General features: G+C 33.1%; 1 protein-coding gene across 2 annotated transcripts; it reads right to left on the minus strand.

Annotated features, from left to right (window-relative positions):
* Positions 1–6930: 6930 nt before the first annotated feature.
* LOC111914310 (uncharacterized) lies at positions 6931–9844 on the minus strand. 2 transcript variants are annotated; one of them, XR_002857762.3, is made up of 8 exons: positions 9553–9843; positions 9202–9231; positions 8856–9119; positions 8518–8634; positions 7951–8081; positions 7774–7872; positions 7543–7667; positions 6931–7218 (listed from the first exon to the last, which is right to left on the minus strand). XR_002857762.3 is itself a non-coding variant. In XM_023910081.3 (8 exons), the coding sequence occupies exons 3-7, from the start codon at positions 8891–8893 to the stop codon at positions 7556–7558; spliced, it is 483 nt and encodes a 160-aa protein (XP_023765849.1). In that variant the 5' UTR covers positions 8894–9119; positions 9202–9231; positions 9553–9844; the 3' UTR covers positions 6931–7218; positions 7543–7555. The 2 variants fall into 2 exon arrangements, 1 of the variants encoding a protein (XP_023765849.1); XM_023910081.3 differs by having other exon boundaries at positions 7951–8067; positions 9553–9844.
* Between the last annotated feature and the right edge of the window lie 1440 nt (positions 9845–11284).

Genomic DNA, 11284 nt, shown 5'->3' on the forward strand with positions numbered 1-11284 from the left:
TAACAGCTTCGTTTAACCCAACGTTTGTTGAAACCTTTGAATGTTCAATGCTTTAATTGAAAAAAAGAAAACGATCCGTAGCAAAGTCCAAACTTTTTTACTAGTGTGAAAAAAAAACAAAAACAAACAAACAAACGAAGACTTGGGTTAGATGTTGGGCTATTTGTTCTGCCATCATTTTTGGGCAGTTACTCCGCTTTTTTTGGTTATTGGCACGTTCTGCTGCTATTTGCATTTGTGCCAAATTGGTGCAGTAAAAATGAAATCATAATTAATTGTAGGCTTGTATCATAACACAAATATTTATTTAGCAAAATATGGTACAAGCGGCTTCCGCCGAAAAATTCTTATGTCTCCAGAAATGCTATAGGGATCAATGGATTCTAGTTATTTTCAAATAGACCCGAATTAACAAATAGTTGAAATGTAAAGTTGATCTATCTATATCTATTTGGCTATCTTTAGTAAGATCATACTAAGGGTATGTTATTAGTTTAGATCTAACGGATTTAACCAATTACTCCTAAAAGATCACATCAAACTAGTGTTAGTTGATGCGAGTTACTTAAGAAAAAAAAGGACTAAAGTCAAATTCATTTGGGTGTGCACTTTGAATAAAATAGATAGTTTGTATCTTTTTCCTTTCTCACAAGTTAGGTGTTTTTTTTTTTTTTTTTTTTTTTTTTTTTTTTTTTTTTTTGCAAAAGCTCTTGTAGACCTCTTATATTGTGTCGTGCAGACAACACGCAGACGTTTGGTCCTGCATACTGTTTGTTTTATAGAAGATCGTAGACCTAAAAAAAGTTGCGTCCTCTTCTTAGCACAGATATGGATCTGTGTCTTCGAGCCTCTTGTTAACCCTTCCACTAATCCTAAAGACAAAATAATAATAATAATAATAAAACCTTGGACCATTCCGATTAACTGTGAAAAAAAACTATCAAACTTCATTCTAACTGCAATTTTTTTTTAAATTCATTTGACATGTGAACAATTTACAATTATATTATTTTAATGATTTTAACTAAATAAACCCTTTTTTTGTTTATATAATTTTTGGTATTTTTAAAAAGCTTTACGCATATTTATCTAACGAACTTTTATAACAATAACTAAAAGAGTTAAATATATTATAAAACTTATTAAAGTATCTACTAATGTATTTTTTTCTTCATGGACAATTAATTTGTGATATATATTGAAAATAAGGTGGTTGTATAATTAAATTACAAATGTTTTTATACTAGAATTATTGAAAAGTCTTTTAATTTAAAAAAAAATCAATTTATTTAGTTTTTAATTTGTTTTAGTAGCTTGCAGATTTTAAAAAACAAACATTTTTTTTATTGCAGACTACTGTTTATAGATGTTGTTCGCAAATTACAGACATTTTAACTCTAAAAAAACAAACACCATCTTAATATCGGATGCCATAACATTTTACCGTCTCTTTTTTTAGTTTAATAATTAATATGTTTCTAATTTAAGTAAAAAATCTTCGAGTATATTATATATTTGCCTATTAAATTTCTATCTACGTTTAAATATAGTTTGGTTCAAAGAATACGCCTATCACGGCTTTAAGGTTTCATTTAACAAACTTTTAACTTTGTTTCAATACCTTATAAGAATAATTTTGAAATATATAATATATCATATTATTTTGAATCGAGTATTTACATATATTTTTAAACATATCATATAATTTTAAATTGTATCATTTAGAATCATCCAATTTTAAATAACAAGCTCTGTATATATTATAAGAATTGAATCATTTTAATCGGATCAAAGACTTGTAAATTGTAACTTGGATCATAAAATTTGAATTATATCATTGGAAATAATATGATATAATATACAATAAATGATCATAAATTGTTTGAATCATAATATTTTTAAATCACAACCAATTAAAAATAAGTATTTATGAATAATAGCATTTTAAATGGTACCATTTTTCGATCATACCATTTTGGATAATAATATTTTGGATCATATAATTTTGAATCATAATATTGTGGATAATCTTTTTTATCAAATTATATTGGATCATAATATATTCAACTAAATCAAGTTTTTCTTTAAAATATTTTTGATCATAACAAATTAACGATCATAAAGATGTTGATTCCTAACGTTTTTAGATCACAAATATTTTGAATCGTCTAATTTTGGATCATATCATTTTCAATATTTTTTTTAAACTTGTAATCTTTTAAAATAAAATCTGATAGCTAAACAACCTTATTTTTGGAAAAAAAATTCAAAAAAAGAAAAAAGAAAATATATGATATATAACAACACTTTAAAAAGATTTTTGATTTTGAGATGGAAATTTTTTCACAACTTAGTTTTTTTATATATTTTGGTTTATATTATTTTCAATCAAATTAAGTTTTTCATATATAAGTTATGATTCATAAACAAAATTTTATTTTATAACATACTAGTTTATAACCCATGGGAACCATGATTACAAAATTAATTAAAATTTTATAGTAAAAACTCAAAATTATTAATAAGTTATTTTGAATAAATTATTAATTCATAGATTTTTTTAGCTATATAAAATTATAATAATTGATTTAAATAAATATATAAAATTATATCATTTTATAATTTTTATTTTAATGTTATTAATTTAATGTAATTAAAGTGAAAAATTTTAAATTTAAAATTTGAAATGAAAAATATTAGGTTGACAAGTGACATGCATTGATTAGGATACATAATATGGTGATACATGACAAAAGAATGCAGCTTTGTCTTTATAATCGGTCATGATCCAAAATTCGATTTTTTTTTTTTTTTGAATGTTTTCAAATTTGAACTCGTTTTTGTAGAGAAAGAAAAATAAGAAGATACGCGTTTTTTGTTTTTTCTTTTTAATTAAAAAAAATAGTGATAAAATAAAATTTGGGGAAGAAATAAAAACAAATGTCGTAGTCGTAAGCTTTGATCCGATGATGTTTACAGGGCTCGTAGACTTTCGAATGTTGGTTAGATGACCCCACTTCTTCTTTTTCTGTCCATGATGAAATGTTGACCCTCTATGTATTTGTTTGTAAGAAAGACGCCGTTTGTACGGTATGAATAAATAGATACAATTTTTTTTTTTTTTTTTTTTTTGTAACAAAGATAATTTTTTTTTTTGTAACAAAGATAACCCAATATTGGTTCACATCAATAACATATTCACCATCTAGAGTTGTACGCTATGCATAAGTTGATGTACCCTTCTTCTTTCTTTTTACTTTTCATGTAAGTATTTATTTGTAAGAAAGATACGACGCTATCCATGTGCTATTTTTTCCTCTTCGTGATATTCAACGTTTGGTGTATTTGGCTATAACAAAAAACGTAGTAAGTAGTATGCCATGCATAAATACATGTACCCCTGCTTCTTCATCTTTACAAAAACCAGCTTCCTCTCCTCAACATCGTCCCATCTTCACACACCACTCCTCTCCCTAATTTACAAATCCAAGTACCACAGCTCTGAAGCCAGATCCCAAACGATGGACCATTTAGATTACAATCCACATCCACGTATTCTTGGTGAAAGAGTCGAAGAGCTTTCTGATCTTGCAGGAGATGAAGAACAAACCCCTACACTTAATCCACGACGTGCTTGGTGAGTTGCATTTCATGTTATAATTAGATTACATTATTCCGGGATCATGACTACCGTGACTCTGTTTTTTATTCAAGTACAAATGCTTGATATTCCGGTTTTAATTCGGTACTCTGGTAGGAGGTTTTGTGGCTGTGTTGTGGTCGATGTTGGTTTTGTAGTGTAGTGGTGGTGGTGGTGGCAGCGGTGGAGAGGGGGAGCTCGAATGATGGCTGTTGATTCCGATCAAACAGATCCTGACTCTGTTTCCATGGTATCAAACAATAGAATTGAGGAAAGAAACTTCTCAACTTGCATCAATCAACTACAGAAGAAGGAAAAACAACTAACTACCATAACTAACTTTGACATATAATTACACTTTAAACCTTCTACTAACACTCTAATACATGGTATGGTTGGTGGGTGGAGGAGGAAGAAGAATGTGGGAACTTCGGTCTTAATTCGGTAGTCTGATTGTAAATAACGTAAGGAGGGTTTAACTTTCTGGCGATAAATTAAGCATATCATCGCCACTGGTGAATAGGGGTCATAGATTTCGTTTTAATAGTATAGGGATGGTGGTGGTGGTGATGACGGCGGTGACAGCCTGTTGATGGCGGTTGGATCGGTGGTGGAGGTGGCAGTGATGGCTGTTGATTCCGATCATAATTTTTCCATGGAGGTAGGTCTAATGTTGTGGCGGGAGGTGGATATAAGGGAACGGAAAAGGAAATTATGGAGTATCGGTTTGACTTTGTGGTGACGGCGTGAGGAGTGAGAGTGTATTAAATTTAATTCGTTGAGTATAGTTCCGTATGATCTAGCTCACTTTGTAAATTGTTCTTCCCTTTTCGGATTCATGATACAGTTATTAATGTGATGATATTTTTGTTTTATTTCAGGATTCATGATTACTCAGCAATCTTGTATCTAATGTACACTGCAACTCTAGTTACTATCTACTTACCAATCATATCACTTCTTCAATTGAAGTTTCAAAACAAAAAAAATTCTCCTTTTGAAACAAGTGGTTTCTTTATGAACTTATCAGTTGTTGCTTTATGCATAGCTACAGCCACTTCAGGAGTCCTGTTTTACATAAACCATCGGCTGCAAAACTCAACAATGGAAGACTTCTCTCTTGTTCGTTACATGATCTTAAAAGGAGTCTTTTCCTTCTTTGGCATCATCACCCCTGTTTCCCTCATCCTCGTGTTAATCATCCCTAACAACCTTGATTGGATTAGATATGTAATTATATGTGTACTCCTTGGGGTCGTAGCCATATCTAACTTCCGTGTCTACAAGAAGTTAAATGACATGGAAGACGACATCAACATGGAAGCTCATCAAATGGTCTAAGAGTGCCACATTTGGAATTATCATTCGTGAGAATTAATTGAAGACATTTTTCATATACTTATATATAAATTTTGTTATGTCATTAATGTGTGCGTTGAATATTCAGGCAATTGTTATTCTATTTCTTAAGATGAAACACCGACAATTATAGTTTTTGTAATATATTTGAGTGTTTCGAACTTGCTTTTTTTAGAAAGACACGTCATCTATTGTTGAATTGAAGCATGCAGGATTCGAATTTGTGACAACTTTTTTCTTTTATTACCTAAGATCAAACACAAGGCTAGCACCAACATTTATGTCTTTCACAAAGCTTTCCTTGAGTATTGAACCCGACAAAAGTTTGTAACGTATTTAGGGACGGACGCAGAAATACATAGTAGTTGTTACTGAGATGAATTAGATGGTGCCGATACATGAAAAATAGATCAAAACAAAAAAAAATCAACTTTTTTTTTTCACTGTGGACAGAAAAAACAGATGTTGTCAGTGTCACACCGGAACCCGGCTAAATCCACATTTAGCGTCATCACACAACTCACCCCTAACCATTATATAATCAATTAGTATCATCGTGCCCATTTAAATCAAACTCTAGTGAAGACGTGTACCTTAAATTTTCCCTCTTAAGCTCAAAAATTATATGCAAGGATCAAAAATGGATAAATACACAACATAAGAAGAGAGAACACAAAGGGCGCATTTAGGAGCCACTAACGCAGCTCTATGCCTACATTGCATTCGGCCAAATGATCCATCTTGATTCCAAATGTTTTATATGTCTTCGATGTTCAAGTCACATTTAACAATATCCACATTGACTTGCATATACTCCAAGCTTCATAAACCAAAAACTTGGTACTTCCTCCTCCAATTTGAGATGTAGGGACCTAACTTTTGCCAGCATATACTACATTAAGGATGAGAATTTGGCCCGAAAACTCGAACCGAGCCGAAACCCGAACCGAACCGAATTAGGGCCGAATAAACAATTCGATTCGGGTTTCGGGTATCTATATTATGTTTATTCGATTTTCGGGTTATTCGGTTCTAAATACCCGACCTGAATAAACATTTATCCTCCCCTTTTTCAGATCGACAGAAATCAAAATCGCGATTCACACTTCTGTCTTCATCGTTCATAACAATAAAAAATAAATAAATAAAAAACCCTCGGTCGTTCTCGTTATTTCAAAATCGACCAATCTTCTCATTTATTTCCAAACTTGAAATCACTTCTGTCGATGCTTCCTCTTTTTCAAACTTTCAAAAATCAACCCTTCCTATTGTTTCTAAGAATTCACAAATTTCTATATTGTCTAGTTATGAAAAATTAGGCTCCAACTCAAAAAACTCAAGTAAGAAATTAATTCTCAGTATTTTATTCTACTATGTAAACGTTATTCTTTTAATGTGTTATGTTAGTTTTTGAATGTTTTATGTTGATATATAAAACCACATTGTTATTCTATTATTTAGGTTATTCGGGTTATAAAATCTTAATACGGTTTATTCGGTTTTTTCGGTTATATTAGGTCATTGATCATCTTTTACATGTATTCGGGTAATAACCGAACAAAACTGATTAATACCTGAAACGAACCCTGTTTCACCCTTATTGGTTAATCGGTTCGGTTTTCGGTTCATGCAATTACCCGTATTCGGTTTTTGGGTTATTCGGGTTCGGATCGGTTCGGTTCCGACCCGGATAACATCCATAACATCCCTATACTAACATCATACAAAGTTTTAACTTATGCTAACATGTCTGTTGAATTCTCCTTGGTATAAATCCTTAGGATAGATGATTTGCTTTGCTAATATGGACAACACTTGCTTTGGCCTCTATGGCTACACTATCTCTAAAACACTCAACCATATCCTCAAAGTTTTCCACAAAATCTTTGGCCTAAGTCCACCAGTTTTTGCCATCTTAATCAGACTTTGGATTGTTTTATGTTGGATTGCAATCAAAAAAATAAATTTCCATTCAGCAACATTTCTTAATAGATATGATTTATCCATACAAGGCTTAATGAAATAAAAACAAACAAACCCTAAAACTATTAGCCCAAACAGGCTCATAAACAACCAAGCTTCAAGGCCCAATAGGCCCAACTAAGCACCAATCTAAACCTATTTTTACATCTCATTTCATATGGGTTATGGCACTCGCTTGTGACTTGACCGAAGTTTGTGTAAAGTTGAAAGCTTTATTCCTTCGTGCACTCTGTAGCCTGTGCAATAGATCCATTCAATGTACGACAACAACCAATTAACTATAAGAAAGCAAAGTAAAAAAAAGAACCACAAAAACTAGTTGCTTTGCAAACCCAATGAATCTAAAAGGTAAATTACATTTTCGGTCCCAAGGTATATTTGATTTGCAATTCTTGTCCTAAAACGTTTTATCTTGCAATGTGACCAATAACATTACAAGAACCTCAAATAAGGACCAAAATTGCAAGAGAAGACTTGTTGTGACCAAATTTGAAAAAACCAGCTACACTCAAGGACCAAAAAATAACAAAAATAAAAAACAACCATATTCGGTTACTTACCAGAGTAACAAAATTAAGAAGGCTTTTTCCACATCTGCTCTTCATACTTGGCTTCTGCATTATTTGGCCTTTCACCATTACACTTTCGACACACAACATTCCCCGCATAATTAAAGAAATCACACCTATCCAACATTCAATCAAACAATAAATTATTAAATTACACCTCAAGAGCAGGGGCAAAATGGGTATTTCACTCTTTTGACATTTTCAATTGAGAAAAAGACTTACGAAGGACACTCCCACTCTCCAGAATTCAGTTGCCTTTTGGGACGTTGCTCTCTGCAACGTAAACACTTTGTGTTGCTTGCAAAATTCGTAAATTGACACCTAAAAAAAGTATATTTTCATCATATAAAGTATTTACTTTTTTATTAAAAAAATGCATAATAATGTTAATAGGCATACTGTGGGCAGTTCCAGTCTCCTTTCTTCATTTCAACATCATCAATTCCAACCCTTTTAGGCCCCTCAGTTTTGCATTTTAGACACCGAATGTTTCTTGAAAAATTCATAAAATTGCACCTGCATTTATGTCACTATAGATACAATTGTTTAGTTGACTAGAAATAATAAACCAATATTCAAGTAATCGAAAACCTAAATTACATTTTTGGTCCCTGGGTATAGCTGGCTTTTACAAATTTGGTCCCAAAAGTTCTACTCATGCAACTTTGGTCCTTACTTTGGAGTATCGTAACAATTTTGGTCCTCCTCCATACTGCCCTTTATCTGACTAGTTTGGTCCTCGACCCAAGTAAAATGACTATATTGACCTTTATCTGACTTGGGAATTGAACCAAACCGTTAGGATACTTCAAATAAGGACCAAAATTGCAAGAGAAAACTTTTTGGGACCAAAATTGCAAAATCAGCTATATCCAAGGACCAAACATGTAACTTACTTATACATTTATAATCTAGATTTAGTAAGAGTTACTTGACTAAAATATATTTAAGCAGTTACAAACTTACTGAGGACAGTTCCAATCTCCTTTTTTCATTTCAACTTCATCAAGACCAGGTTTTAAAGGACCTTCTTCATTACATTCGCGACACTTTTTATTCCTTGAAAAATTCAAGAAATTGCACCTACAAAAATATTAATTGAAGTACACATCAATTTAACTGCAAAATTGCCCAAAATATTGTGGTTTTTATGCAACTTGCCTTTTTTTAAATGTACAATTTTACTAGTATATGTATGATAATTTCTTTTTGGATATAAGTACTTAATTGGGACACATCCAATCTCCTCTTTTCATTTCAACATTTCTAGAAGAATCGCGTTCTTTAAAATCAAAATTTTGCACCTTTCGAGCAACTGTTGCAGGTGGCTTTTGAACTTCATAGAAAATGGCTGTGTCACTAAGTTCAGTCAACTCCAAAAGCAATTTTCTTGCAGATGCTTCAATGACTTCTGCCCCTAAAGTCTTCTTATTTGAATCAATAACTGGATCAATTGCATAGTTTAACAAAATGCGCACAATATCTACAGTTCGAGCACCCAATTCAATGTCTTTTAGAATCAAATAGGCCCTATCACATGATCCTCTCAAGATGCAAACACCACATACCTGTTAAACCAAGAAAAAAAAATGTCATGAAAAGGGTATAAGTTGATTAAAACTGAATAAAGTTTATGGGAAATTGACATACATCTCCTTCATCGAGTTGTAGATTCTAATTCTGCAAAAGAAAACATATAACATTGTTTGAGATTCTAATTTCTTGATTCCCAAATTCCAACAACAAGAAAATGGAGGAACAATTCAAATTAATTAACAATCTCAGCTCATTTAAGACAAACAACAAGCAATTGGAGGAACAAATCAACAATCTTAGCTCATTTGGACAAACAAGAAGCAATTGAGCAAATGGAGACTGAACAAGATTACACGAAGGAAGTCAGGAACATATAACATTGTTTGAGATTCTAATTTCTTGACTTAATGACTTTCTGATTTTTCTTCCGTGAACAAGATTACACGAAGGAACAACAGAACTTACAGAAGAGAAGACTGAAGATTGAAAGTCTGCTAGCTGCTGCCGCCTGCTGTGTTGGCGTGTTGCGTCTGCTGTGGAGGCCGGAGGGTGACCTGCGGTGGCGGAGCTGACAGTGGACGGTGGTAATTGTGGTGTGAGGCACTGAGGCCGTGAGGCATCTGACGACTAGAAGCAACCAATGAAGAACGGTTTCAACGGAAGATGAGGATCGGGGTTCGATACTTCAATTCACCATTGAGTCGTCACTCGTCAGTCGTAAGTCCTTCACGTCTTTCCAATTGGGCAGAGGGGCCAAAGCCCAATTTTCATACACCTGGCCTATATCTCGAAAAATGATACTTAGTTGGACTACTTGGTCAGGGGGCCAAGAAGCCAAGATCCCTTCAATTCACCATTGAGTCGGTCCCTCGTAGTCGTATGTCTTTGATTTACTCATGATTTTTTAATTTATTTAAATAAACATACTATCAACCCGACCCTCCTTACTAAGGATGAGTAGAAAAAACGGGTACCTGTTTTCGGAATCGGAACCGCCTTGGAACTACCGGTTTTGAAACCGGAACTACCTTAAGCGGTTCCGGTTCCGATTCCCAAAGTGTTGGAACCGCCTACAGCGGTTCCGATTCCCGTTTCAATTCTCAATTTCTTAAAACTGTTACCCACTGGATAACCGTCGGTTCCAGTTCCAATACCGGGTATTTGGAACCGCCGGTTACCCGGTTCCAATACCGGCGGGTACCCGCCTTTTCTAAAGCAAATATATATATATATATATATATATATATATATATATATATATATATATATATATATATATATATATTATTTATTGATTGATGATTTTGTTTTTAAAAAATAATAATTTTATTTACTTTAGGTAAAGACGTAAGACTTCTTGCTTCTTAGGGTTTTTCCCCAATTCATTCTAAAAAACGCCGACACCTTCACAGTCTCACTTTCTACTCTCGTTCTCATTCTTCACTCTGGTTCTCGTTCTTCAAAATTTCGAATGCTCATTAGCTCATGCTCACTTCACGTAACCCTTTTTTGAGTCTTGTTGAGTAATCAAGTTTACAACATCCTATCCCGGGCAGTCTTCTTCTTCCATCGCATTTTCCTGCTCAATCGGCTCAATCGCATCTTCCTGTTCAAGGTTAGTTCCATTGCTTTGCACATGTTAGATTTTTATGTGGATGATAGCATCAGTTACTTCCATTCGATTATTGCATATGTTAGATTATTATGTCGATGATAGCATCGCTTTGCACAAGAACCTTTTAATTGCTAACTGTTAATGGTTAACTGACAAAACTTTGTAACACCCAGTTTTAGATTGGCCTTATTAATTGGGGTTGCGGCTCAATCATTAGTTGTCATGGGGATTAGAGCTTTGGGAAAGGAAGGATTTAGCCCATTTTGAATGAAGTTGCTATGATTCAAGTGACCATGTATTCGATTGTGTCTTCGAGAGCCAAGGGTATGACTGTAAATTAATATCTAGGCCTGTTATGCACTTTAGGTTTTATTCGAAAGGTTTTAACACTCGAGTGAGTAGAAAGGAGCTTAGGGCTTATCGCCACCTTTTCCTGGATATAAAGTTCGTCGGAAACGGACTTAGAACAGAGAAGATATAGTACTTTGAAGTTCCTGGCAGAATTGGTCCCTGAATGGGAAAAACTTGCATTTCAACCCATGCTGTAACATCCATAATTTTTACACCAAATTTAAACTTTTT

Source organism: Lactuca sativa, chromosome 8 (assembly GCF_002870075.4).
Source record: "Lactuca sativa cultivar Salinas chromosome 8, Lsat_Salinas_v11, whole genome shotgun sequence".
Classification (NCBI taxonomy): Eukaryota; Viridiplantae; Streptophyta; class Magnoliopsida; order Asterales; family Asteraceae; genus Lactuca; species Lactuca sativa.

Bases quoted from the DNA above. Each gene is read 5' to 3' on its own strand.
- LOC111914310 (XM_023910081.3), bottom strand. From the start codon at position 8,893: ATGAAGTTCAAAAGCCACCTGCAACAGTTGCTCGAAAG. The intron at 8,635-8,855 runs GTGCAAAATTTT...ATATTTTTGTAG, and splicing joins CTGCAACAGTTGCTCGAAAG to GTGCAATTTCTTGAATTTTT. The intron at 7,668-7,773 runs GTAAGTCTTTTT...AATGTTGGATAG, and splicing joins GGAGAGTGGGAGTGTCCTTC to GTGTGATTTCTTTAATTATG.